Consider the following 26,170-nt stretch of genomic DNA (forward strand, 5'->3'; position numbering starts at 1 on the left):
TTTTTATGGTGCATGGACATTTTGTATAATGTCTACAAAGTTCAGTGAGCAGGTCGTGTTTTGTGTGACTATGTCTGTTGACAGTTTGTGTTGGTTGGATAATTTTTTTGCACCATGACTAGGGAAGGTTGTTAGCATTGGGTTGTATAGGAAAAATGCTGCACATACCTCCATTCAGAGCATTAAAGGTTATTGACCTGAATTGCTCATGGTGTCCAATAGATGGCGACATAGTATCAGCATCATAATTGTCAGACTATTAAAATTAATGCGATTTCCCTGTGGGTAAGATGTCTTATAAAACTCATGACGTCTCACAGGCCAAATTGATGACGTCGGTGGGCCGTAGTTTGAACATCCCTGATCTCGAGACTTAAACGTTGAAAGTAAAAAAAAAAATGTATGACTTATTTTTTTAGCCCTTTTATGAACAGCCCTTTTGGATCCCCGAGAATGTTAGTGGGATTTTTTTGTTAAAAACTGTCATTGCTCAAAAAGTAATAATGCATTAAAATAAATGTTGTTATGGATTATTGCCCTATTTAAAGGGGAACTGCACTTTTTGTTTTAGAATTTTGCCTATCGTTCATAATCATTATGAAAGACATGACGACGGGTGGATTTTTTTTTTAATGCATTCTAAATATTAAATAAACTTAAATAAAAGTCTGCTTACAGCGGAGCCAATGGGAGCCCCACTATTCCGCCCATAAAATCCCATAAATAACCATTCAAAAAGCGGCAACAATACTCTATTAAATTTCGTGACTTGATTTTTAACCGAGTATTAGTGATATTAATATTATAAGCGCTAACACAGACAAACTATTTATAGCGGCAACTCAGCAAATATATTGTCATTGCACATCAAAAACAACTAAATTGCAAAATACTGGTGGTGGAAGCTGCCTTGCAAGGCGCTAACCATGACCCTTCAGGAGCAGTTAAGGCTTCGGTGTCTTGCTCAGGGACACCTCGACATTAGCTCAAATGAGCAAATCAGCCATCTTGAATTATAAACAACTGCCAAAACATTTTTCAACTTTCATTCTGTTGTTTTGTGTTGATCTGGGGAATTATAGGATAGTTATACTTTAAATAAAGACAAGAAAAGCACGCTATTTGTAGACGGTGGGTGCAACAACAGCAACAAACATGGCATCTTAGACGCAAAGTTAAAAAATCATGAGATGCAACCTTACCCGAGCAAAAACGATGCATATTTATCTGGAAGAGTCTGGATACCAATTGCCTTGATTCAGCCACACACAAAGAAGTTGTAGACCTCCATGCTTTTCCAAGTTTCCATCTGTTTTGTCGTGTAGAATGGTGTCCGGAGCACAATCGTTAAATATGTCTGGGAACGCGACCAACGTAATCCTTGATATCACTCGACAAATCTTTTTTTTAATAAGTATAGGAATCTATTCCGATGCATAGTTTGATTTTTTGCTGGTATCTGCTTTTTGCGGGAATAGTTCAGCCTCTTTTATACTCTGATAGTTTGTGCGCTACAACAGCCATCTTAGCTTGGTCAACCACCACTGGTTTTCACTTCTGGGAAGAAGTCACGTGTCGAAATACCAGCGGTTGGCAAGCTGGGGGAAACCCTGACAATTTTGTTTTGTTTTTTTCTTCATCGTAAAACACTTTGAACAATTTAAACTTCCGCCAAGTCTCAAAAGTGATTTTTCTGTGCGATTTTAAAATGAAAAATTCAATTGTATTGCAACATTTTATCCACTGCAAAATTGCACCAAGGTATTGATTCTTCAAGAGCAAAATAGTAACAGTGAATATGGAAGCTATTCATCTGGGAGTCTTATTTTCTCAGCGCAATCAGACAGGATTAACACACAGCAATTTTATTGTGAAGGCTAGAAGTTTGCACTTGGTTTTTCTGGCGCACTTGACACTGCTCTGCGTGGGAGACGAATACTGTATGTAAACAAAATAATACTAACAGTTTTAGTCAGATTCATACGTTGCATTATTGCAACGTAGTATAGTAGCATGGCTGCACAAGCCGAAACAAATATTTGCCAACAAAGTTGCAATGGCTTCTCTTCCTGTTTGTAGTTTCATGTTAAACGGAGAATCGGGTGATAATATCATGTTAGTAAGTCGCTTACTTTCTCTTGTTACTTTTCTTGTTGTTGGCAGCTAATGTTAGCATAGTCAGCACACTGCTGCTGCTGCTCCATGCCCAAGACTACAGTTGGTGATAATCAATGCTATGCCTTGTGAATTGATATTGCTAAAAATTTAAAGATATAAATCAATTATTTAACCCAGCCCTACTCACTTTGCACAACGGACTTGGAGGCTGACGAGTAGGCGTGTTCCGCACAGAAAGAGGGTGTAACTGTCGGCCACATGTGACTAACCACCTCCTCGGACTTGACGGGGATCTCATCATCACAAAAAAGGTAGGGCTTGACTTCCCCTGGGTCCTGGTAGGAAGGAGACATGAAGATTTAGGGGTCTAAGCCAAGCCTTCGCTTATTCCAGAAGCTCTACACCTCACCTTCATGTCGTATCCATATGTCTCCCTGATGTCCTCATCCGAGTCGGTCTCCTCGTCATCGTAGTCCACAGACTGGCGAGGTGATGTGGCTCTGCTAAAGCCAGACTGCTGGAAGGTCTGAATGTGCCCCTAGGCAAAGAAAATAAACACATAGATCCCCAGAAATCATCTGTAATGAAAGATCTGCCGCATTAATATGCTCGTACCTGCAGGTCAGGATTGGCGGCTGCTTTCTGCAGCTCGGCATTGATGATCTTCTCCGTCTTCTCCCGGGCAGCTTGCTCCACCATGCGTTGGCTTAGTACGGACAGCTTGGCCAGAGCGGACGACAGTTCATCAGTAGCTAGAGCTTGACGTGCTCGGTCCTGGTTGTAAGTAAGTAGATATAAGGGTTACGATACAATTCAAACAGGATATATTGTAAAAACAGAACAAATCTATAAGTTTCGAAACAGAGTAGGAACGATTCGATTCTGTTAACATTTGTTGACGAAGACTTTCGGGTTTTTCACCTTCGATATGATACCAATATTGAAGCCTTCTGTATTGGCCGATACCGATATTGATCCTATACTGAAATTATTTTGTAGTGTAGAATGTTTGATCATGTGAAATTACTCAAACAGAGAACAACGGTAGGTATGAAAAACACTAACCTATTTATAATTAACCGACTGGAGTAAACTTATGCTGTCTAAATTTAATTAGTTCTTAGGTGACACCTAAGGGCCACAATAATTCGTTAAGTTAGCTTATGATGCAGTAAGGTAAATGATGCTAATATTTTTTTAATATACGCTTCTGCCTTGGAGACTTTGTATTTGTAAGAAATATGTAACTAAAATGATTTGTTTATGTTGGCAAATGTGGTATTTTGAACTGCAATATTCTTAAATTAAGGACATTAATTAAGTATGTCTAGCTTGTGTGTGCTCTTATGTGCTTAGCTGTTGTGTAGCTGCTAGCCTATAGCCTTACCATGTTTAATGTCTTCACTAAAAATAGGAAAAGACAAAGCTTGTGTGCCTTTTAGAGGACATTTAGCTGTTGAGTGTTGCACAAGTAGGACTTGTTGTATTTGAGTCTCATATCAGAGAGTTGGGATGGGTTTTTTTGGGACACCCTTAGTAGACAATCTTTTTTTACATACTGTACATACACACATTCATACTTACAAGCGTTGTTTTGAAGACAAACTGTGGTTGCTACTCTTGCGCAATGCCTGCTCCATTCTTGTACACCAGTTTAATCTAAAGATTCTGCTATTGATGCAGCCGAATCGCTTGCTTGTCAAACCGGATATCCAGTCGTGTTGGTTTATCTTTTATAACCCTAATTTGTACTGTTGTAATTTTGAATCCATACCTGCCAGCTCATGGCCCTCTCAGTCAAACACTGAAGGGCCTCTCCTTCTGGAAGACGCACCGGAAGCTTCTGCAGCGACACCAGCAAAGACAGGATGGTCTCTAACCTGGGCCGTCTCGACCTCTGACACAGCGGGCACAGAAATTTAGAGTCCTTGCTATTGCTTTGCCAACCAACGCCTATCTTCTTTTGCGACCCCGTCTTAGGCAGAGGCACGCACACGCCGTGGAACCAGTCTTTGCAGAGCTCGCACTGCAGCATGAATCCGCTTGCAGTCTTGCGACACAAGCAGAACTTGACTTCCTCGATGCGGTCTGCCATGGCCATCTTGGCCAGGTTGGCGGCGCGGAGGGCATGGATGGCCTCCATCTCTTTTTGCTCCTTTGCTTTGAAGGCGGCGACCACGACGGAGGGGTCTCGCACCTCCTCTCGGCTCTCATCCAGTTCACTCAAGGCGTCGGGATCGAAACCTCCTCTCTCCTTCTCCATGAGCTCCCTGACTCGCTTCCGCTTGCTCTTGCTGTTCCCGTAGACGCCGACGTCCACACGAGGACTGAGGACCTGAGAGGACAATATCAATTATTACACATGTAATGTTTGCACCACTCAATGGTAAGGATGGGTACACACATCAGGGGTGACCAAAGTGCGGCACGGGGCTAATTTTTTAACGGCCCGCGGCACATTCTAAAAATGCTATATTAAAAAAAGCCCCGAAAAAACATACAGAGGGGAATAAAAGAGCAAACGGGTGTAAAAGTTGAATATCATAGTAAAAAGTTTAAATGTTGACGCTCACATCACAAAGCTGACATGCAAGCTATTTCTTTTTCCTAAAAAAAACCTTCTGTAAATTCCGGACTACAAGCTGCTACTTTTTTTTCTACGCTTTAAGCCCTGCGGCTTATTAAACAGTGTGGCTAATTTATGGATTTTTCTTCGCTGACGGTCAAATAGTTTAAGAAAAACAAAGCAATGACACTGAATAGATGTGTTATTGTTTGTGCTAAGGTGCCATCTTTTGGATGAGCTCGGTCACTGCGGGTTGCATTGCCCTTCATTTTAGACTCAGCTTTGAACCGGAAATAGAAGTGCTGTTCTATCTGCTAGTCATCCATAGTGTTTTTACTTGTATGGATTCTTCATTCATCACTTTAAGCAATGTTTGTAAGTTGTACAATACAACAAACAATTTTTACTTATTTGTGATGTCTGTTAAGAGCTTTTTCATGGATATTTGTATGTGCTATTGTAATGTAATTAAGCTAGCGTCGTTAGTTTTAGCTAATATGCTAACACATTTATGATGTTTACGAATGTCTTTGTTAGTATTATTAACTTACAATGGCATTATTTTTTATTATTTTCAATTTTGTTAATTTACCAAACGGTTACCGTGGACTTATTGAGTATGTTTAGCTGAATGGAGAGCTAAATTCTACAGTTAGTGTGTCAATGAGGTTTGTTTAGTTTGATCAGCTGTTTTACTGCCGTGTTAGAGACACTGTTTGGAAACAATTAACGTATGTAAATATACATTTTCAAAATATTTCTGTGTGAATAACTCATTTCACACGTACGGCTAATATATGGAAAACAATTTTTTCCTTTTAAAAATTAGCGGCTCCGGCTCCGACTCTATAGTCCGGAAAATACTGTATATATTCTGGTTTTGAAAATAAAAAACATAAATCCACATCCTTTGATTTTCCAGTGTGTGTCTCTTACTGGAAACATTTTTACATATTTACAGACACAAGTACCATTCGGTGCTTCTGAAACGGTGCCAGTGCTTAAAGGGTAATAAAAAATTAAAAACATAAAAAATTTCACATTTCAAATCACATGACAACCTCTGACGAAGGCAACAGTTGTAGCCGAAACCGTCAGGTACGGAAGTAAACACACAGGTCTGGCTATAAGAATAAGAAATTGCATATAAAAATGTTGTTGAAAAATAATGCATTTTTATTTTTAAGGATTTTGTGACTTGAAAGTTGCCCAGAATTGTACCGGTAATTAAGATACTTTCAAAATGTAAATAAAATGTTAAATAATAAATCCAAGAATATGGAATACAAAACAAAGCATATTGTCAAATTATCACAGCGAAACCAGAACAATTACAGAACAGTGAATGTGCAAAAACAAGCTTATGTAAGCTATTTTACTGTGACCCTTATTTTTTCAGATAGGATTTAGCATGCAGGCCTTTAATTGTGAAGGCCAGAAGTGTACTGTTGGTCTTTGGGGCTCTTAACCATCGCTGTGTTTTGAAAAGAGACGAGACGAGGTTGTGTTCAGATAAAAAGTCGAGTTCCTGCCTGCCGTCCATTTTTCACATCAAGTTTGCTTTTTCATCTGCTTGATAGTTTTTCTGTTGTTTTCCTGTGTTTAGTGTTTCTTCCTGACTAGCGCGCTTATTTTTGTTCCACTTCCTGTTTTGGTTATGTTATGTTTTTGCATGACTCCAGCACTGTTTCAGAGCACTATTTCAGAGCGCTGTTTTCCACACATGCTCTTGATTAGGAATCACGTGAATCACCCGCCTCTGATCACTAATCGAAAGGGTTTATCAGTCAGTGTCGCCTTCCTCGCGACATCGGTTCATTTGTCTATTGTGACTACCGTATTTTCCGGACTTTAGAGCGCACTGGTATACAAGCCGCACCCACTAAAATTTAGAAGAAAAATATTTTACATATATTTACCATAACGGACTATAAGCCGCAGATACATGTGTTGTGAAATGAATTATTTACACAGATATATTTTCTGAATGTTTATTTACATACCTTAATTGTTTCCAAACTGTGCCTATAAGACGGCAGTAAAACAGACGATCAAACAAAACAGAAAAGTCATTGTCATAGACCCACGAGCTGCGAAATTTAGCTCTCCTATCAGCTAAACAAACTCAATAACTTCACTACGACATTTTGGTGAATTTACTGAGGAATTTTTTAAACTGAAACAATACAAAAATAATGCCATTGTAAGTTAATAATACTTGCACCGACACTCGTAAATGTGTTATCATATGAGCTAATGCTAACGACGCTAGCTTCATTACATTATGATAGCACATACAAATATGTGTGAAAACACTCCTACAGACATAGCACGGTTCAGTAAGTACCGGTAAACATTATTTTAGTTATATTGTAAAACTTACAAACGTTGCTTGGAGTGATGAATAAAGAATACATACGAGTAGAAACGCTTTGGAATATTGAAAGACAGAAAGGCACTTGTACTTTCGGTAAAAAGCTCTAAAAAGAAAGGCACCGTATCACCTGCATTAAGCAAAGTCATCCAAAAACGGCACCATAGCACAAACAATAACACAACTCTTCAGTGTTTTCAGGGTTTTTTTGCATTATAAAAAAAGTAGCGGTCTGGTTACTATTGTGCACGCACAACTTTCAGTACCCATCCCTACTCAATGGCAGGTCCTTGTCTCACCTGGAGTAGCGTGTATGTTGAGTTCTTCTTGAGGAACGTGCGTGCTGTCCTCTCCCTCCAGGCTCGCGCTGAAGCCACCTGAGATTCCACCTGGGCCAGCGGGTCAAGTCGGACTGGGATGGAGCGTCCCCGTGCCAGTAGGCTTTCCAGTTGCTCCAGGTAGGCGTAGCTGCCACCACTCTGTGTATGGACAAATGGCTTCTTTACACGTGCAAATTCATTATTCTGGCATTAACGAGAATGTAGTCTATACCTGAATAGCCTCCACCTTGGCTGTCCACTCTTTGGCTTTCTGCAGGGCCTCTCGTAGAGCCAAGATATTAGGTAGGTATGCTGGAATGTTCCTGGCCTCCAGCACGATACTTTCTAAGGTCACGATGCCGTGTCGAGGCCTTGTTCAATAAAGACAAGAGAGGAATGACTTTAAAAGCTACAGTAGTTTGTGTGTATTTGAAAGTCTAGTGATACCTGGCCTGCAAGCAAGCACGAGCCTTGTCCTCCCATCTCTCTGAGACTGTCAAGATCTCCTGCAGCTCAGCCATCGCCTTCTCCACAGCGTGATGGGGCGCCAGGCCCACCCCGGAATCGATCAGCTTCTTCATGAGCTCCAGAGTGACGCGATGAGGCTCCGTCAGGGTGATGCGGACCTGGTGTGTGACACGGATGTTACGCGCAGCGTTTAGGACAACCTAAGTAATCGTAATTAGAGGCAAACCTCATCAAGCCAACGAGCCTGCTGGAGCTCCTGTTTGAGCCGGGGGAGCTCAGGTAGCTCCACATCAAGGCCACTGCCGAGGTCCAATAGGGCCTGGAGCTTGGAGGAGTCGGGCAGCTCGTCCACTAGCGCCACCTGAGCTCGCTCATGGAAGTCCTCCACATTCTCCAGCAACTCCTGTGAAGATATAATACAGTGATACATCAACATTTCTCATACATTCATTTAATTGTGGCAGCCTGCCCTATATAGAAGTTGGGATTGTAACTCTTCTTTTTAACACACCTCTTACGCACATACCACAGCTGACTTCTGCTGACCATGCATCTTTTCATCAATATTGGGATATATCAGACATACAATGAAGTGTACATTATCTTTAAAAATCACGGAACCCTGAAAACGTCATGCTTTTTATTTATTTAATCGCATATGCAAATTATATTGTCAAAAGGAATATTTCCCTACCTTTGAGCGAAATGGAAGGCCTTAGAAGCAACTAGCTTTGGCCTTGGTTTTGCAACAAAAAGATAAAAACAATGATATCTTACCCTTTTTCTTATCCAGAGAAACACGCACATATTATTTCCTCGAGTTTTAATGGTGTTAGAATGTACAAGGTGCGGCGAGTGAATGTGGACAAGAATGTATGTGTGGTTAACACATACGCCAAGTTAACTTTTGGTTTCAATCTCCGCCAAGGAACAAAAGCCTATGTTGAGAGCAACCATTTTAGAGAAGGCTCCAGCCTTTAGACAACCTGGTCTCCGGCGCTGGTATTGCTATTGCTTGTACTTACTCCTTTTTTGTAGAATAAATTGTTAATCTTCAATTCTAGTCCCATCTCTTTATTTACACAACCTTAGAATAACTCTTCCCTGTAAAAGGGAGGGTTCCAATAATATGTAAGACGCAAGCTCACGTCTACTGCTGCATGAAATTTAACTGTCACACGAATGTCAATAACTTTATTTTCTGTTGCTAAATCAGGTTTAAAAACATGAGAGAACGTCATACATTTTTAAAGACACAAAATAAAAAAATCAGTTTTACACATCCACACACGAACAAACATTTTTGAATCACGGCAAATTACACGATGATGATTAGCCCCCCCAACCCATTCCACAGATACAATCTTGTGGGAAACAATGTATATGTTCATTTTCAGTCAGTCAGTCCGTGTTGCCAAATTAGTTTATGTATTCATGTTTATGGCCGCCCTTTTAGACAGTTAAATAGTTGGGCATGCGCAACATAACCGGCGTAAACAATATACTGCGGCTCGCCGCAAGCAAAAAATAAATACATTTTTGTATTTTTTTTTAGATTTTAATATACAAAAAAGTAGCACTTCATCTTACAGATATGTGAATAATTTAAAAGGACTATTTAAATGTCTGCCAAACTAAATTCCAATATTCAGGGAGGGCAGGACGACATATATGTCAAATATACCAGGGGTGCACAAAGTGCAGTCTGTGTTACATTATAACAATAAAATAAAGAAAAACAATATGATAATAAAAATTATATAATGTAACAGTGTTGATACTTATATGTACTAATAATACAAATTTGTTTTAAAATTAGTTAAATTTTTAACCTTTTTCAAAAATACATGTCATAGCCAGCAATGCAAATTATGTAAGGATGTCACATTAACACGCCCCCACCATGTCCTGGTCACACCTCCACCGCTACAAATAATATTGCCAATCTGCGGGAAACACTTTACTGTATCAATAAATATACTACATGGTTGGGAACATTCTTAAATCTGCATTGATGCTTTGATTTATCATGGAAGTTAGTAGGGCTTGACCTTGACTTGTCGGGCCTGGCTGATGATGCAAGGCAGCCTGTAAAGCTGCTCCACAAAGGCCTTCAGCTCGTCCACAGTTAGCTTGCTGCGGGTCCGGCTGTTCTCAGAACGCAGGCGGTTACTGTGAAGTCAAGTAAAAACAAATCACTTTGTGTTTGCCAAGTATCCTACATGGTCTGTACATTGCTTGTGTACATGGGCGTCAGCCTACCTGTGTCTCTGTTTGCGACTGAGCAGCAGCTGGGCTACAGAAGAGCACGTCTCGGCCTCTTTCACCATCTCCCTCAGGCGGCGCAATAGAGAATTCTCAGGGTACTTCCTGTCCTCGGCATCCTCCAGCAAAACTTTGAGCTCAATAAGATCTATGTGTGAAAAAAGGGACATAAACACATATACAAACAAGTTAAAAGAGTCATATTATGCAAAACCAACTTTTATTGCCTGATGGTACCCGTTTTTGTGTATTTGGGGTCCCTATAAGTACAGAAAATTTAAATTTTAACTATTGTAAACTATCTGTTTGAGATTTGCCATGACTTATGACATATGCCAACATCAGCGGATATCTCCATACATAGAAAATATTTTCCTAGTTTCTTTGAGTTTGCCATGTTTAAAATTAATATTTTAGTAATATCTTGTCATAACATTTTAGTCTAAGTAACAGTTCTCATCTGATTTATGTTGTAATGCTTCTATAGGGTATTTTTTGTCCCAAGATAAAGACACCGTTATGGCCCTGATACATTCCTGGAGTCTGGTGGGGATATCTCTAACCCCCCACACCTTAGAGCATGAGAAAAAGACTGCTGTGATGTTGGAAGAGCACTAATTTATATGTATTTATCTTTTGGTCATGGATAACTATTTAAATGTTTGTTTTTTGTGATTAATACTGCTTTACCCAATGTTTAATCAAAACATTTCTGTTTTAGCTAGTATCCCAATCAGATATAGTCTGTTTTGTTCATCCTCCTCCCTCTTCTTTCCCCACCCAGGATGGGACACTTTGCTTGAACCCCTCCTTGTTCTCCCATTCCCAAAAGCAATGTAAGGATCTGAAAGTTTTCATTGTCTTCCTTTTTCTTCGCATCCTTATTTCTGTCAGCAGCGTAAAACGTTCTCCTTTGTAAACTGATGTTCTTTAAGATCTCGAATAAACACTTAAAAGAACTTAGCTTTCTCTGGACATTTCTTTATTGAATAGGAAAAAATCCTAAACACCCCTAAAGCTAAAATGCTCTGTTATTGGTTATATATCAACCAGCGCAGCTCTCTACACATCCAGCCAGTTATGAAAAAGTAAGAAGTGCCTGTTTTACTTTTGTGCTTCGGGACAATGTACCAACTCGGACATGAAGCACAGAGACCGGCTTTATTGTCCCAGGGAATATACAGAAGGATTTACCCAAAACTACATTTTGGGTAGTACCTGCTTGTCAATGGTATATTCTTACGCTTATTATGTCATTTTTAATACTTTTTTATTTATTTTATTTTTTCTAAACCTTGCATGCCAGTGTGTTTTTCTATTCTTGTAAACTACTGGAAATGTGAATTTTTCTGGGAGATGAATAGAGTATCTATGTTAACTCCAGAGACATTTAATACAATTTATAGCGACGGTGGATACAATGCAACGGTAAGTCTAAACTCAGTAGATATATGACGATTATCTGATAATTAGCATCCTTGGGACCATTGCTATTATAAGCAAATAGCAAGTAGGACGTTGGCAAATGTAGTTACAGTGTTAGGGTTTAGCATACATTGTTAGCGTTTTGTATTACATTTTAACAATCTTGTTTGTCTGTACTGCGCTATGTAACTCCTACTACATTACTCAGTGTCTGGCCGCACACTAGGAGGTGGGAAAAATGATAAATTCTAAATGAACAATTTATGTGATGATGGCCAAATGTCCAAATATGGATTATTTCTGTATGTTAAATAAAGTAATACAGACTGTTCTAAAAGCTGCCATAATGCTAATGATCTTTGAACAATAGTTCTAGGTTTGGTTCTGACTAACCATGGGAAAAACATTACCTAACATTCTTTTAACGTTATGTGATAGCTGTGTTAGAGATCATAATATCCATACAATCCGGTCACCGGCCGGCAATACTTTCAGCGATAAATATGAATGAATAGCTAGACAAAACATGCCTTGGAGCTGCAAGTTTATGGCAACTGGGGCCAACGTGTCTGAGCATTTTGTGGTTTTAAAATGCACAAAAATTAAATCAGGGATGCCTGCGCACCAAATAGGGACTTCTATTTATTTTTGCAATTAGCATGTGGCTTGAAGATGGGTCTGCAGAGCTAAATAGATGCAAAATTTAGACCAAAGCCCCACCATATTATGTAGGCCACAAGGACGTTGGTAAAATATAAGCTAAAAATGTTCATATGACCCCTTTAAGGTAAGGGTGTAGCAGTCAGGTACACACCTTTCTTGTTCTTCTGGTCTGCTGACAAGGCCTCACTGACCCTCTTTGCCCACGTGTCATATGACTGTGCACGATTCTTCACACCATACATCATGGCCGGAAAGTCGTCCAGATCATAGCGATACCTGAAAACAGAATATAAAGATATGAAGTGGACGTTCGCAGGCTGTTAGAAAAATAAGACCTGACCTGAGGCACTTGTTGCTCAGAGGGCAGTCACAGAGATCTGCTGCATGATGGAGACAAACCAGGCGATCTGGACTACAGGAGCAAGTCAGCGCAGACAGGAAGCAGGTGGTCTTGCACTTGTGGCACTGGCGTTCATCATCAGGCACCAACTCAAAAACCTCCTGCTCAGTGGACAGCACACCCTGCGGGCAGAATGGACGCCATTGTAACTAGGAAGATACAAATCATCAACCAAATAGCTTACCATTTCTTGTACCGCCTTCCTGAGCTTTGTCTCCTCCTCCAGCATCTCCCCCATCTCTTTGACGACAGCAGCGGCGAGCTCCACATCGAGGCTCTCCGGGTCGGCTGCCATCTTGCACAGCAGCTCGTCGTGGGAGAAGACGCAGTAGCGTCGCAGGCGCCGGTAGTGGGCCACGCACTGGCGGCCCATTGGGAGCTGCGGTACAAGAAAAAAAACATGCGTGACGACTGTGGGGGAATTAATTTCTCTTAATGGAGCAAGAATTTCTGTCTCACCCAATTCAGCCGTGCAGAAGTTAACAGCTTCTGCAAAATTGTAGCCCTGGTTGAAGCCACTGTGGTACGCTCTTGGGAAGGTCACCACAAACTCCCCTGCACACTGATTGGTCCTGTACACCTGAAGGAAAGGACATCCAAACATGTCATTCAGAAGCAGTATATTCATGAATGAATAACGGTCTGCACAGCACATTGTAAAAATAAAATGACAAACAAAAAGTGGAATTAAAGAGGTGTAATGCAAAGACAAAAAGTTGAAATGTTGACACGGACAACACAAAGCTGTCACACAGGCTGTTTTTTCCTTAAAACTGTCGTTAAATTGTTTTTATATTTTATTAAATTATTGACCCTTTCAAGGCTTAAATTAAATCATACATTACATTTTTGGGAACATATTGCATGTTTTGGGGTTTTGCCATATAAAAACATAGGTTTTCTTTGATAAAAAGGGCATAAAAGTAAAAATAATAACTTTCAATCTAGAAGTTGATCGAGAGATTCAAGCATTGAAAGTAAAAAACAAAAATTATATATGAAAATTCAACCAAAAGCTTGTGGATGGCTACCAAAAGCACCTTATTGCAGTGAAACTTGCCAAGGGACATGTAACCAAATATAAACAATGCTGTATACTTTTGACCCAGCAGATTTGGTCACATTTTCAGTAGACCCATAATAAATTCATAAAAGAACCAAACTTCATGAATGTTTTTTTGCTACAACAAGTATGTGCTCCAATCACTCTATCACAATAAAATAAGAGTTGTAGAAAGTATTGAAAACTCAAGACAGCCATTACATTATGTTCTTTACAAGTGCATGTAAACTTTTGATCGCGACTGTATATATACACAAAGTTACATACAGGCAATATCCAAAGTTACATACAGGCACGCCATGCTCCATGAGGATGTTGGGGTTCATAATGGTGACAAGCTGATGAAGGAGGTCAGGCTGGGAATCAAACAGCTCCGGTGCCAACTTTTTCATAACCGCTTCCAGCTGCTCTGCTGCGGACGCCGGCACGCCGTACCAGGTCTTTGGCTCGCCCCTAATAATCAAATAAAGGACCTCAATAGGTGCTTTCCCCGAGTCACGACACACAAATGTTATACTTCGCATCGCATGGCCTCACCAGTGGAGGAAATTAATTGAGTAACTCCAGTGGTCCTCAATGTGCCAACAGAAGGAGGAGAAACACATGCCCACGTAGAGCCAGGGCACCTTCATTCCTGAGATGTCCACATTGATGTGAGTGAGGACGGACTGCTTCAGCACAGGCATGTTGTTTAGATTCCACCCGGAGTTGGCATACTCCCTAAACAGGAGACATCAAATATGTGGGTTGGGTTAAAAAAGCCATTTGAACACTGTTGAGTCGGAGTAGGAATCTTTGGGCACCTGACGATTCGATTCTAAATTGATTACAGTGGAACCTTGATTTACGAACCGCTCTATTTGTGAACTTTCAGTTTATAAACTTTTAGTTCCAACCAAATGTGCCTCTGTGTATGAATGCTTCATTCATTCGTTTCACGCCTGCAGTAAAAAAAGCAGGGCGCAACATTGTTGCGAAGGCAGAGCCCTCCATTTCACTTGCTGCACAGTACACTACCAGTCACTTCTCAGTGCTTCAGCGTGTGTGCCTCTTTTCTGTGTTTTATAACCTTTTTGACAAGTTTTGTTTATTTGGCTAACTCAATATGAGTCCCAAAATCTCAACAAACCACCGTAAAAAAGGGGAATCTCTGTGGAGTAAAAAAAAAAAAACTGTTTGCGTGAGTTCATTAATGGCGCTAGCAAGTATGTAAGAATCGACCAAGCAGGCTTCATACCACAGCAAGTTTTAATTGACCGACTTTTCTCGAAAAATATGCCAGAGCATCATACTTGCCAACCTTGAGACCTCCGATTTCGGGAGGTGGGGGTGTGGAGGGCGGGGTGCGTGGTTAAGAGGGGAGTATATTTGTATATTTACAGCTAGAATTCACCAAGTCAAGTATTTCATATATATATATACATATATATATATATACATATATATATATATATATATATATATATATATATATATATATATATATAATATATATATAAAAGAAATACTTGACCTTTCAGTGAATTCTAGCTATATATATATATATTTATTTTATTATATATATATATAAATAAAAAAATACTTGAATTTCAGTGTTCATTTATTTACATATATACACACACATAACAATCATCTACTCATTGTTGTACTTGAAAGACTTGATCAAATACACAGTAATGAAAACACAGTTCTTCTACTAACTGTACTGTGCTTGCTGCTTACTAAAAAAAAAAACAACACTTACCTTTCACTATTTGAGTAGCCTTTGTTCTGCCATTTGCGTACTGGCGAGCGATCTCTGAATCCGGGGAACATATCCTTCACGGATTTGTTCAAGACATCCGCAAATGAGAACGGGATGTTGCTTCCAGCTATCAGCATAGCCATCTTTGTCTCGGCATATGTTACACCCTCGGGACTCCATTTAGCGAGGTGGCCCATAATACTGGGCTGGGACAGGTGCTGCGTTGCTGCCGCTTTGTGCTTCGCTGTCCGTTCATGAATGAGTATATGCGTTCGGCCACCGTGTTCAATGGAGAAGTCTGTTCTACAAAATTTGCAGGCAGCATTCCCCTTCCCCTTCGAACTGCCCTGGATAAACTGAAATTATTGTTTCCATTCGTTTTGGAACTTACAAGCGTATTTCTTCATCTTACTCGTCGTCGGCGTCGCCATGGCTGTATCTCCTCGTTCTTCTGCTTCGTCTCCTTGTTGTGTGCGCAGTTGTGCACTCTCTAAAAGCCGTAGATGTTAAAACGTGATTGGGCAGGCACGCTGTTCATATCGTGGGAAAGTGGACGTGAAAACATGCTGTCCTCACTCAGGTCCGCATGGCGCTGGAAGGGGCGTGGCCTCCAGCACAGGCTGAAAATCGGGAGATTTTCGGGAGAATATTTGTCCCGGGAGGTTTTCGGGAGAGGCGCTGAATTTCGGGAGTCTCCTGGAAAATTCGGGAGGGTTGGCAAGTATGCAGAGCAGACTTACTTCACAGGGAGAAGAAAACACTACCTCTCGTTCAAGAGCACACATTACCGACCCTCGCTCTTCCTCCTTTCACCGTCAGCTGCTTTCGCTTTAGTCACAGTCAATGTTAATGTGGGTGGATTTAACTTTTTTAAATGTTTATTATTGTCCCAATATGGTTGTTAAAATTAAGTTTTTTTTGTCATTTCTGGTCGTTTGTGAGGGCGCCAAGAAGACTTCTGCGCGCGTGTTGCCAGAGCAGCACATACAAAGGACAGCAGCTTGTCGTCGTCGTCGTCGTTTTGGGATAGGACTTTATTGTCATTGCACAAGTACAACGAAACTATGGTTTTGGCATGTTAATTAAGAGATAATTAAATCATTATCCTCTTGTTATGTTTGTTTGATATACAGTGCTGTATATCAGTGTATCTTGTGTTAAAAGCTTACAAACCTTATATAAATATGGACCTTTGGCGGGGCTGGAACCCATTATTCATATTTAATTGTTTTCTAAAGGAGAAATTTGCTTCACTATACAAACTTTTCAATTTACAAACCCAGTTCAAGAACCAGATATCGAGGTTCCACTGTATTTACAGTTATTAATAACTGTCCTCTAAAAATATGAATATAAAATATAAATCAATTAATCCTACTCCTCAGAAATGGCAAATATAAAATTATTGCTGTCAAGTTGCAACTTATGTGAAGTGATCCCACCTCTTCATCCCCCAGCAGCCTCCTCTTGCCGTCCCTGACCGGGAAACCGCTGCCCACGTCCTTGGAGCTGATGTCAGCTCCATACTCCACGATCACGTCCTCCTCAATGCTGCTCACCAGGCGCCAAAACTCTTTCTCTACCAGCTCAGTTGGGACCATCTGTGGGCACAAAGCACAGCTTCTCTGTAGTGATGTGTGCTCTACAGAGGCTATGACAGTTCAATATTTTACATACATGAACTGGCATGTTGAAATAGTCTGATTTGAACTGGTCGGCCATCTCTCCGAAGCTCTGGAGGGAGTATTCCCTCACGGCTTGCTCGAAGCCAAACGCCTCTCTTGGCTTACTGCACTCCTGCAAAAAAAAGCTGACTCATAAAACAAATAATACACATACAGTTGTATCTTTTGAAGAGATGTCTTTACCTCTGCGACACACTTGGGGCAGCGCCAGTCACCCTTGGGCACATCCTGCAAAGGCGGGATCAGGCAGAAGGTGTGGTAGCTGTCGTCACAGCCGTCGCACAGCAGAAGGCGTTCCTCCTCGTCTCCCCGTCCACACATCAGGCAGAAGTAGAGGTCAATCTGTGTGGTTGTGTTACAAAGTTACAACAGCGTAAGGCAACCTTTTGTGGCAAAAATGTGTTTGCCACTCACAAAGTTGACCTCCAGCGTCTCCTTGCGTGGTCTCATTTTGATGGCAAAGGCTTGAGCTTTAAGGTGACGATGCTTCTTGCTGTAGCCGTCGTCTAAATTAAGATAAAGGTTGCATGTGTGCCAAGGCTGGTGCTTGAGCAGTGGTTTTTACTATCTACATCACCAATTATTATTTTTTCTTAAACTAAAAACTGGTGTCATATGTGTATATATATATGGAATCTGCTGACGTAGTTATGTTGTAAAAAATAAAATAAAAATACAAAAAAGCTATTACTGATTTATGTAAAAACAACAAATATTAGTGGCGATAATCTGTCGATCTCTAATTTAAATGTCCTACCTGCTGACACAATCTCCAAATCCACCATCTTGGGGCTTGTGCCAAATAGTTTGAGGCCTTTTGGCTCCTTGTTTTCCCTCTAAAGCGAGACAACAACATAAGTGAGGATGTTCTTGTTAAAAGAAAAAAAAGCCTGAAGAGAAGCACAAAGTTACCTCTGATTTAAGGCGCCTTGAGCGCCTCTCAGGCAAAAGACGCTCTTTGGTCTGGGTGCCATCAACCTCCCCATCTTTGTCCTCTTCTTCCTCTTGATCGTCCTCCTCGATCGCCTCCTCGCCTACTCCCTCATCTACTTCCTCGCCGTCGTCTCCCTCATCATAAAGACGCTGGATTCCCTGATTAGAGAACATCTATAAATAACAGCCCCTCCAGGATTTACTTGGTTTTGTTGTGATAAAATTCAAAATGTTTCAGCAAATGGTTTGAGGCTTTTCTTTCAATAACATCACATCAGCCTGTGATATTATGAATTTGTTATCAATGTTTTAAATGTTCTCTGTAAACTTACCCCCCAGAAGCACAAGATTTCAACAATTTGTGCAAAAATTGAAAAACAAATATCGATGTTTCACAGTTTTACTAATTAAAAAAAATAACATTTTACTGAAACCTTCACTCGCCGCATCTTGTTGAAGTAAAATCAAACAAAAACAGTGAAAATGTAGGAAAAATACAAAAATAAGTAATGTAATGAGAAAAAAACTGACATTTTGATACTAAAAACTAATAATAACACAATTATGTATAGCATCAGTTTTTAGCATTTGTTTTTAACAAAATAAAAAAATATACAGTAAGTCATAATGGTGCTGCCTGTTTTAACTTTTTAATATGCAGCCATTGGTTGGAAAAGTTTGAACACCCTGCTTAGAAGAATAAAGAGTACCTATTGCAGTTACTAATTTCTCTACAGAAAAAAAACAAACATAGGTTTACTATGTAAAGCGCTTTGAGTCACTACAGAAAAGTGCTATAAAGATATAATTCACTTCACATAGTGTTGCTGGGAACAAATTAAAGGGAACCTATGATGACTTTAATCTTTTCTGACCTATAAATATTGTTACAACGTTGGATACTTGTGTACAACAATGCCAAAGCATTAAATCATAAGGTTCATCCATTTTGGTGTGAGCTTGCACAGTTTTGGATGCCTCTGTTTTTCTGCGTTTTGCAGTTTGGCTTCGTCATGATGTCTAAGTGAGGTGGATGTTCTTATTTAGACATTAAAGAAAGCTCTCAGCCAGAGGGAATGTATTATATTTATCTAATCTAATCGTGTCATGCGCATAATAACACAGAAATGCGACATGCATTGACATAAATGCTGCTAAAACAGCTTTTTTTATGTACTCTTTAGTTGGAGAGTGCGCATGTGTACCTAATGTGACTTGGTGAATCTATATGTTCTTGAAGTTTATTTTCGAACGTGTCTAGGGAAAAAAAAAAATCAGTGCCGACTTCAGATCTAATATTTAAACTTTGTACATTTACATTACCGTAATTTCCGAAATATAAGCCGCTACTTTTTCCCCTCGTTCTGGTCCCTGCGGCTTATACAAGGGTTGCGCTTATTTACGGCCTGTTCTTCTCCGACACCGACGAAGAGGATTTCGGTGGTTTTAGTACGCAGGAGGAAGACGATGACACAATGATTAAAGACTGACTTTTCATGTACCGGTAGGCTGGTTATTTTGATAACGTACAGGCGAGCACTTTGTATTACTTTGCACCGTTGTATTATTTGTACTCTGCACGAATGCTGTTCGCCATGTCAAAGATGTGAAAGTTTGATTGAAAGATTTATAGTTAATAAATGGGACGCTTTGCGTTCCCAAACAGTCATCTCTGTCCCGACAATCCCTCCGTGGTAGCAGGAACCCCTATATACTACGGTAATTACACATCAAAACCCTGCGGCTTATAGTCGGGTGCGGCTTATATATGGAGCAATCTGTATTTTCCCCTAAATTTAGCTGGTGCGGCTTATAGTCAGGTGCGGCTTATAGTCCGGAAATTACGGTACAATTCATGCTGGACCTTCAGAAGGCCTTTGACACCGTTAACCACGCTATACTGTTGGATAAGCTCAGAGCAATCGAATTTAACAAAACCTTATGGAGCTGGATGCAGTCTTACTTGGAGGGGAGGGAGCAGGTGGTAGAGGTAAACGGCACCGGTGTCCCCCCCCCCCTCTCGGTGAGCTGTGGAGTCCCCCAAGGCAGTATATTGGGACCTTTACTGTTCCTAATATACATAAACGACTTGTCATCGGCATGCGACTGTGAATTGTTTTTTGTTTGCGGATGACTCTGCCCTGCTGGTATCCGACAAGGACAAGTCACAGGTGGAGAAAATCCTCAGTGCTGAGCTCTGTAGAACTTGCACCTGGCTCACTGACAACAAGCTATCCATACACTTGGGTAAAACTGAATCCATCCTGTTTGGGTCCCACATCAACCTTAAGAAAGTCAATGACTTCACTATAAAAGTGTGTGACAGTGTTATCACCAGGAAAGATGAGGTCACCTACCTAGGTTCCCTTCTAGAGGCTAATCTTTCCTGTGATAAAATGGCAACCAAGGTAATCAAAAAGGTTAACCAACGAACAAGATTTCTCTACAGAATCTCCTCTCTGGTCAACAAAAGCACCATGAGGATTCTGGCGGGAACTCTCGTTCAACCTTTTTCGATTACGCATGCACCTTCCTGGTACCCTAGCACCTCCAAAACCCTCAAATCTAAACTCCAAACATCCAGAACAAGCTAGTCAGGTTACCTTCTAGACCTCCACCCCAGATCCCACCTCACTCCTACCCACTTCTCTAAAGTGGGCTGGCTCAAGATGGAGGACAGAGTTAAACAACTTGCACTGAGCTTAGACTATAAAATCCACTACACCTCCCTTATACCGAAGTACATGTCAAACTACTTCCCTAACGTAAATGACCGCCATAACCACAACACCAGGGGGAGCTCCACTAACCACGTTAAACCCAGATTCCGAACTAACAAAGGTCTTAACTCATTCTCTTTCTATGCCACATCAATGTGGAATGCACTCCTAACAGGTATAAAAGAAAGGGCATCTCTATCCTCCTTCAAAACCGCAATAAAAGTTCACCTCCAGGCAGCTACAACCCTAAACTAACACCTTCCCCGGATTGCTAATAATCAAATGTAAACAATCAAATGCAGATACTTTTTCTTATGCCTTCTATATCTCACTCTCTCTCTCTCTCTCTCTCTCTCTCTCTCTCTCTCTCTCTCTCTCTCTCTCTCTCTCTCTCTCTCTCTCTCTCTCTCTCTCTCTCTCTCTCTCTCTCTCTCTCTCTCTCTCTCTCTCTCTCTCTCTCTCTCTCTCTCTCTCTCTCTCTCTCTCTCTCTCTCTCTCTCTCTCTCTCTCTCTCTCTCTACTACTACTTCAATTAAATAAATAATGTAACTAATTCAATGTGATTATCTTGTGTGATGACTGTATTATGATGATAGTATATATCTGATAGTATATATCTGTATCATGAATCAATTTAAGTGGACCCCAACTTAAACAAGTTGAAAAACTTATTTGGGTGTTACCATTTAGTGGTCAATTGTACGGAATATGTACTTCACTGTACAACCTACTAATAAAAGTCTCAATCAATCAATCAAAAACATCAATTATGATACTTTTGGAATGGGTGGGGCGTGGTTTCATTTACAATCTGGGAACACCTCCACAATTGGACATCTTGCAGACACTCAAAAAAGGGCTATAAAAGTGACTGTGGAGCAAAATCTACACCAAAGCATACATATCCACAATCCACATACATTTTATCTACTAAACAAGTGTTTTAAATGTATATTAAAATCATTATAGGTCTCTTTTAACAAAAGTTGACTAAATAGCAACGTTGCAAATTCCTAGAGGGTCTGTAATAAGATTGAAAGAAGAAGTAAATAACGCTATTAAAATGCACTCACAGTCAGACTGGCTCCCGACTGGAAGAGCTCATAGGGGTAAAGTATCCTCTCGTAGTGGGAGCGCAGCAATGAACCAGTCCCTTTACCAGCTGGGAAGCCCATTCGGCTGCTCACTTTGGACCACCTCTTCTCTTTACACACTGTCTCAAAGCCTCCTTCAGATGACACAACCTGAGGACAATGATAAATGTACCACGCTTAACAAAGTCACATTAAGAAGCATCATATATTTACTTGCACAATTCCGCACCTAAAATGTTTAGTCTAATCCTCCTCAATAGGCAAATTGTTATTCCGTCACTATGTTGTTTGGGTTAGCGCGTGTTTACCGGGGTGTGTCCCCGTACAAGCGCTACACTGACCGCCTGTCACTGCGTTACTCAAGACGTCCCTGCTGCTTGCACTTTTTAGTTTAAATTTTGTTTTTGTAGCCGGTCGCATATCGACACTTAACCGGCTTTTTGGAGCATAGTCTGCAGGAAAATGGTGTGTTTAAATTTAGTTGGTAAAAGAAAAATGGACTGCGAAAATTGGCAATTCCAAGAAAATTGGAAATTGTTATGAACATGTCAAATTTAAAATGGCAATTACGAGACAAAGCACAGGATTTTTTAAGAGACATTTCCACAACATTCAGAGGTGAAAAAAACAACATTAAATGCACTGAAATCGGCACATATCAAGCTGCAGTAGGATTATTTTAATTGTTTGATTGTTTTTTCATTAAGGACCACATTGCAGTATGGCTGCCCCTTAAAGGGCCAATTGTAACAGTAAATATTAGGGGTGCACAAAAAATCATCCACATCCGAATCGCAATTTTTATCCACCTCGATTCTAATCGATTCATAATGAAAAAATAAAAATTATTAAAATACATTTTTAAAAAGACTTGTCATATCAATGCAACAAGAAAGAGATTTTCTAATCTCATAATTTTCATTTATAATTATCATACAAATAACACATAGCGAGAACCAGTTTCAATCAAGAATTGATTTTGAATCAAATTGTCATCCCAGGAATCGGATCAAATCGTTAGTTGTCGAAAGATTCACACCCCTGTTAATATATATGACTATAAAGTAGGGATATATCACTACTATACATACTATTTCAGTTTCAAAGTCTTCTCAACAATACTGTGACGTGTGATGATATCAAACAAAAGGGTAGTTTATTTCTGGTGTTTTAGTGTTGGCTGAGTCTGTAAATAAACTACTTCTCCAAGAATCCTCTGCACAGCAGATTTAATGTTTTTTGGACATTAAATCTGTCCATAACTAGTTGAGTTATATTGCTAACAAACACACAAACAAGCCAAAGCCAAAACATGACCTTTTTGGTGGAGGTAAGAAAATCTGCGTTCTACAAAGCGAAGCGCGCGCACTTTTGTTGCGAGTGTTTTCAAGGCAACACAGAACCAGCTGGCGACGGTGCACCGCACGGCGGGAAATCACCCCCGCAAAAAAAGCTCAACGCGGGAAATAAAAGTAAACTAAAAACCTTCTTAATACATCCTCAACCCATCCATCTATTTTTCAACTGCTTGTCTGTCAATGTCGTGGGGGGGCTGGAGTCTATTCCAGTTGCACTCGGGTGGAAGGCAGAGCTGGACAAGTCACCACCTCAAGCCGTCACACAGAAAATATATTTGAAGCCTTCAAAGCCAAACACACAGAAAATATAATTGAAGCCAGCAAAGCCAAACAGTTTGTGAGGTATTTATTAATTGTTTACTTTTCTGAGACACATAATTTTCCTAACTAATATAAAAAATTACCAATATAGAGGACATTGCTTGCCATATTGTAAAAGTTGAAAGACACTAAACTGTGCATTATTGTTTATATACTTGTTACACTTACATTTTCACTTAAAGGACACCAACTGTATGTTATTCTATTTAATACCTGCTTGAAACAGTAGATGTTCCTGCACAATTATATGCACTTATAAATACATAAAAAATATGATTAGAACATTTTAGCATTATTTTTGTGTTCAATCCTAAACATTCCTGCCACTTCATTTAACACACTATGCCATTTTTACCAAGCTTTTGGGGACATATACCGCAATAACATTGCACCATGGCCTTAATAACGTGAGATTTTAAATCGTTACATCCCTAATATAAAAGGTATAATCGCCTCAAGAGATTATTACACAATTGCCTATGCATGTATCATCTTCGTTCACTAACAAATTGATGGCTAATGAAATTATAAGTCAAGTGGTGATATATGTGTGAATATCTTGTTACATGATCAGATAATATTCATGTTTAGAAGTTATGCAATTACATCCAGTAAATTTTTTCCTTCACAATTCAAAGCACAAAAACATTAAACAAAAAAGATGCAAGTGCCTTATTGACGCAATTTATTTCCAGGTTTTTGCGGGCCACCTGAAATGCAGTGGTGGGCCAGAACTGGTCCTCTGGCCTTTAGTTTAACACCTGTGTTTTAAACAAGTACCTTCCTCACTCAATTTGTTCCATCACTTTACGCCACATACCGGTATGCTGAAGGTTTCCCGTTGCATCTGGCGGCACTTGACAAAGACCCCAGTCTTACCTTGCTGAGTTGATAAAGGTCCAGAACCTTCCTCTCCACGTGCGGAAAACGAATCTTGGACCCCTGCAGCTCCCAGAACTTTGCGATTTGATCCAGAAAATTGAGCTTCACTCGAGTGAGTGCCTATAGAGAGAATAAAAACCATATCAAACCGGGGTAGTATTGTAGTGACATTATCCTTAGACAGTAGGTACAGTTTGCCCTGGTCGACTGCAATGTTTCCCATACATGTATTTATTTGTGGAATTTGGACTTTCCTCATAAACCACATTACAATGGGACTGTGAATATATATTTGCCATTACAGTGAATGGCAATATGCATCATAACTCTGCTTCTTAACACACCAGTCATATGTAACTGGTCTGCCAGAGAATAAGAAGACATAACAGGAGGGACAAGTTTTGCCAACTTAGTTGCTACATTGAGCAAGTAATCAGACCGCTCCAGATACTCTTTTTAAAAAAAAAGCAACTAATGACAAATCTCGTGAAAAGCAAGTTTCGCTCTTCTCAACGAGCAGATAGTGTTGCTGAGGCCCAAAACCATTTAAAAGCAGTCACTGGCGGCTCCATCTTTCTTGTGTCATTTTTTTTTTAAAGGTAAAAAAAGAAGAGACTAAAGAAAGTGAATTTGTAGTTCTGATCATATTTTTTTTTCTTGTTGTGTTTTTGTCTCTTTCCAACAGCGTTTATTACTATTACATGCAAATACATTACGGACAATTATGCAAATTCAGCAATGACGAAATTGCCATGTCGAAGTAGTAATCAGTAGCATGCATATGGCAAAGCCAATGTAAATTAGCATCAAGCTAGCATCAAGCGAGCTAGCTCAAACCGTCACACAGAAAATATATTTGAAGCCAGCAAAGCCAAACAGTTTGTGAGGTATTTACGGTATCAAAAGTTATATTGTTATGAGACTTTTCCGAGAAACAACATTTTTCAAACAACGTGGCTCGGTTGGGAGTGTCAAAGCGCTTTGAGTACCTTGAAGGTACCTAAATATATATACCTATATACAGTGGGGCAAAAAAATATTTAGTCAGCCACCGATTGTGCAAGTTCTCCCACTTAAAATGATGACAGAGGTCTGTAATTTTCATCATAGGTACACTTCAACTGTGAGAGACAGAATGTAAAAAAAAATCCCGGAATTCACATTGTAGGAATTTTAAAGAATTTATTTGTAAATTATGGTGGAAAATAAGTATTTGGTCACTTCAAACAAGGAAGATCTCTGACTCTCACAGACGTGTAACTTCTTCTTTAAGAAGCTCTTCTGTCCTCCACTCGTTACCTGTATTAATGGCACCTGTTTGAACTCGTTATCTGTATAAAAGACACCTGTCCACAGCCTCAAACAGTCAGACTCCAAACTCCACTATGGCCAAGACCAAAGAGCTGTTGAAGGACACCAGGAAAAGAATTGTAGACCTGCACCGGACTGTGAAGAGTGAATCTACAATAGGCAAGCAGCTTGGTGTGAAAAAATCAACTGTGGGAGCAATTATCAGAAAATGGAAGACATACAAGACCACTGATAATCTCCCTCGATCTGGGGCTCCTCGCAAGATCTCATCCCGTGGGGTCAAAATGATCATGAATATGACCAATGTATGATCCTGTAACTACTTGGTATCGGATCGGTACCTACATTTGTGGTATCATCCAAAACTAACGTAAAGTATCCAAACAACAGAAGAATAAGTGATTATTAAATTTTCACAGAAGTGTAGATAGAACATGTTGAAACGGAAAATAACCAGATA

The 26,170-nt window shown here is 40.0% G+C and overlaps 1 protein-coding gene across 1 annotated transcript in view; it reads right to left on the bottom strand.

The window, feature by feature from the left end:
- The window catches only part of LOC133661364 (lysine-specific demethylase 5A-like), a 37,682-nt gene that overhangs the window by 7,113 nt on the left and 4,399 nt on the right, over positions 1-26,170 (bottom strand). The window contains 25 exon segments of the mRNA XM_062064524.1: positions 2,306-2,453; positions 2,528-2,656; positions 2,734-2,892; positions 3,893-4,453; positions 7,358-7,537; positions 7,611-7,749; positions 7,826-8,004; positions 8,073-8,249; positions 9,898-10,018; positions 10,109-10,259; positions 12,351-12,475; positions 12,540-12,721; positions 12,784-12,978; positions 13,059-13,061; positions 13,063-13,179; positions 13,953-14,115; positions 14,200-14,378; positions 16,849-17,007; positions 17,084-17,203; positions 17,275-17,433; positions 17,506-17,597; positions 17,849-17,927; positions 18,004-18,183; positions 21,818-21,988; positions 24,397-24,519. Of these exon segments, the coding sequence (XP_061920508.1) occupies positions 2,306-2,453; positions 2,528-2,656; positions 2,734-2,892; positions 3,893-4,453; positions 7,358-7,537; positions 7,611-7,749; positions 7,826-8,004; positions 8,073-8,249; positions 9,898-10,018; positions 10,109-10,259; positions 12,351-12,475; positions 12,540-12,721; positions 12,784-12,978; positions 13,059-13,061; positions 13,063-13,179; positions 13,953-14,115; positions 14,200-14,378; positions 16,849-17,007; positions 17,084-17,203; positions 17,275-17,433; positions 17,506-17,597; positions 17,849-17,927; positions 18,004-18,183; positions 21,818-21,988; positions 24,397-24,519 (3,991 nt within the window).

Source organism: Entelurus aequoreus, linkage group LG12 (assembly GCF_033978785.1).
Source record: "Entelurus aequoreus isolate RoL-2023_Sb linkage group LG12, RoL_Eaeq_v1.1, whole genome shotgun sequence".
Taxonomy (NCBI): Eukaryota; Metazoa; Chordata; class Actinopteri; order Syngnathiformes; family Syngnathidae; genus Entelurus; species Entelurus aequoreus.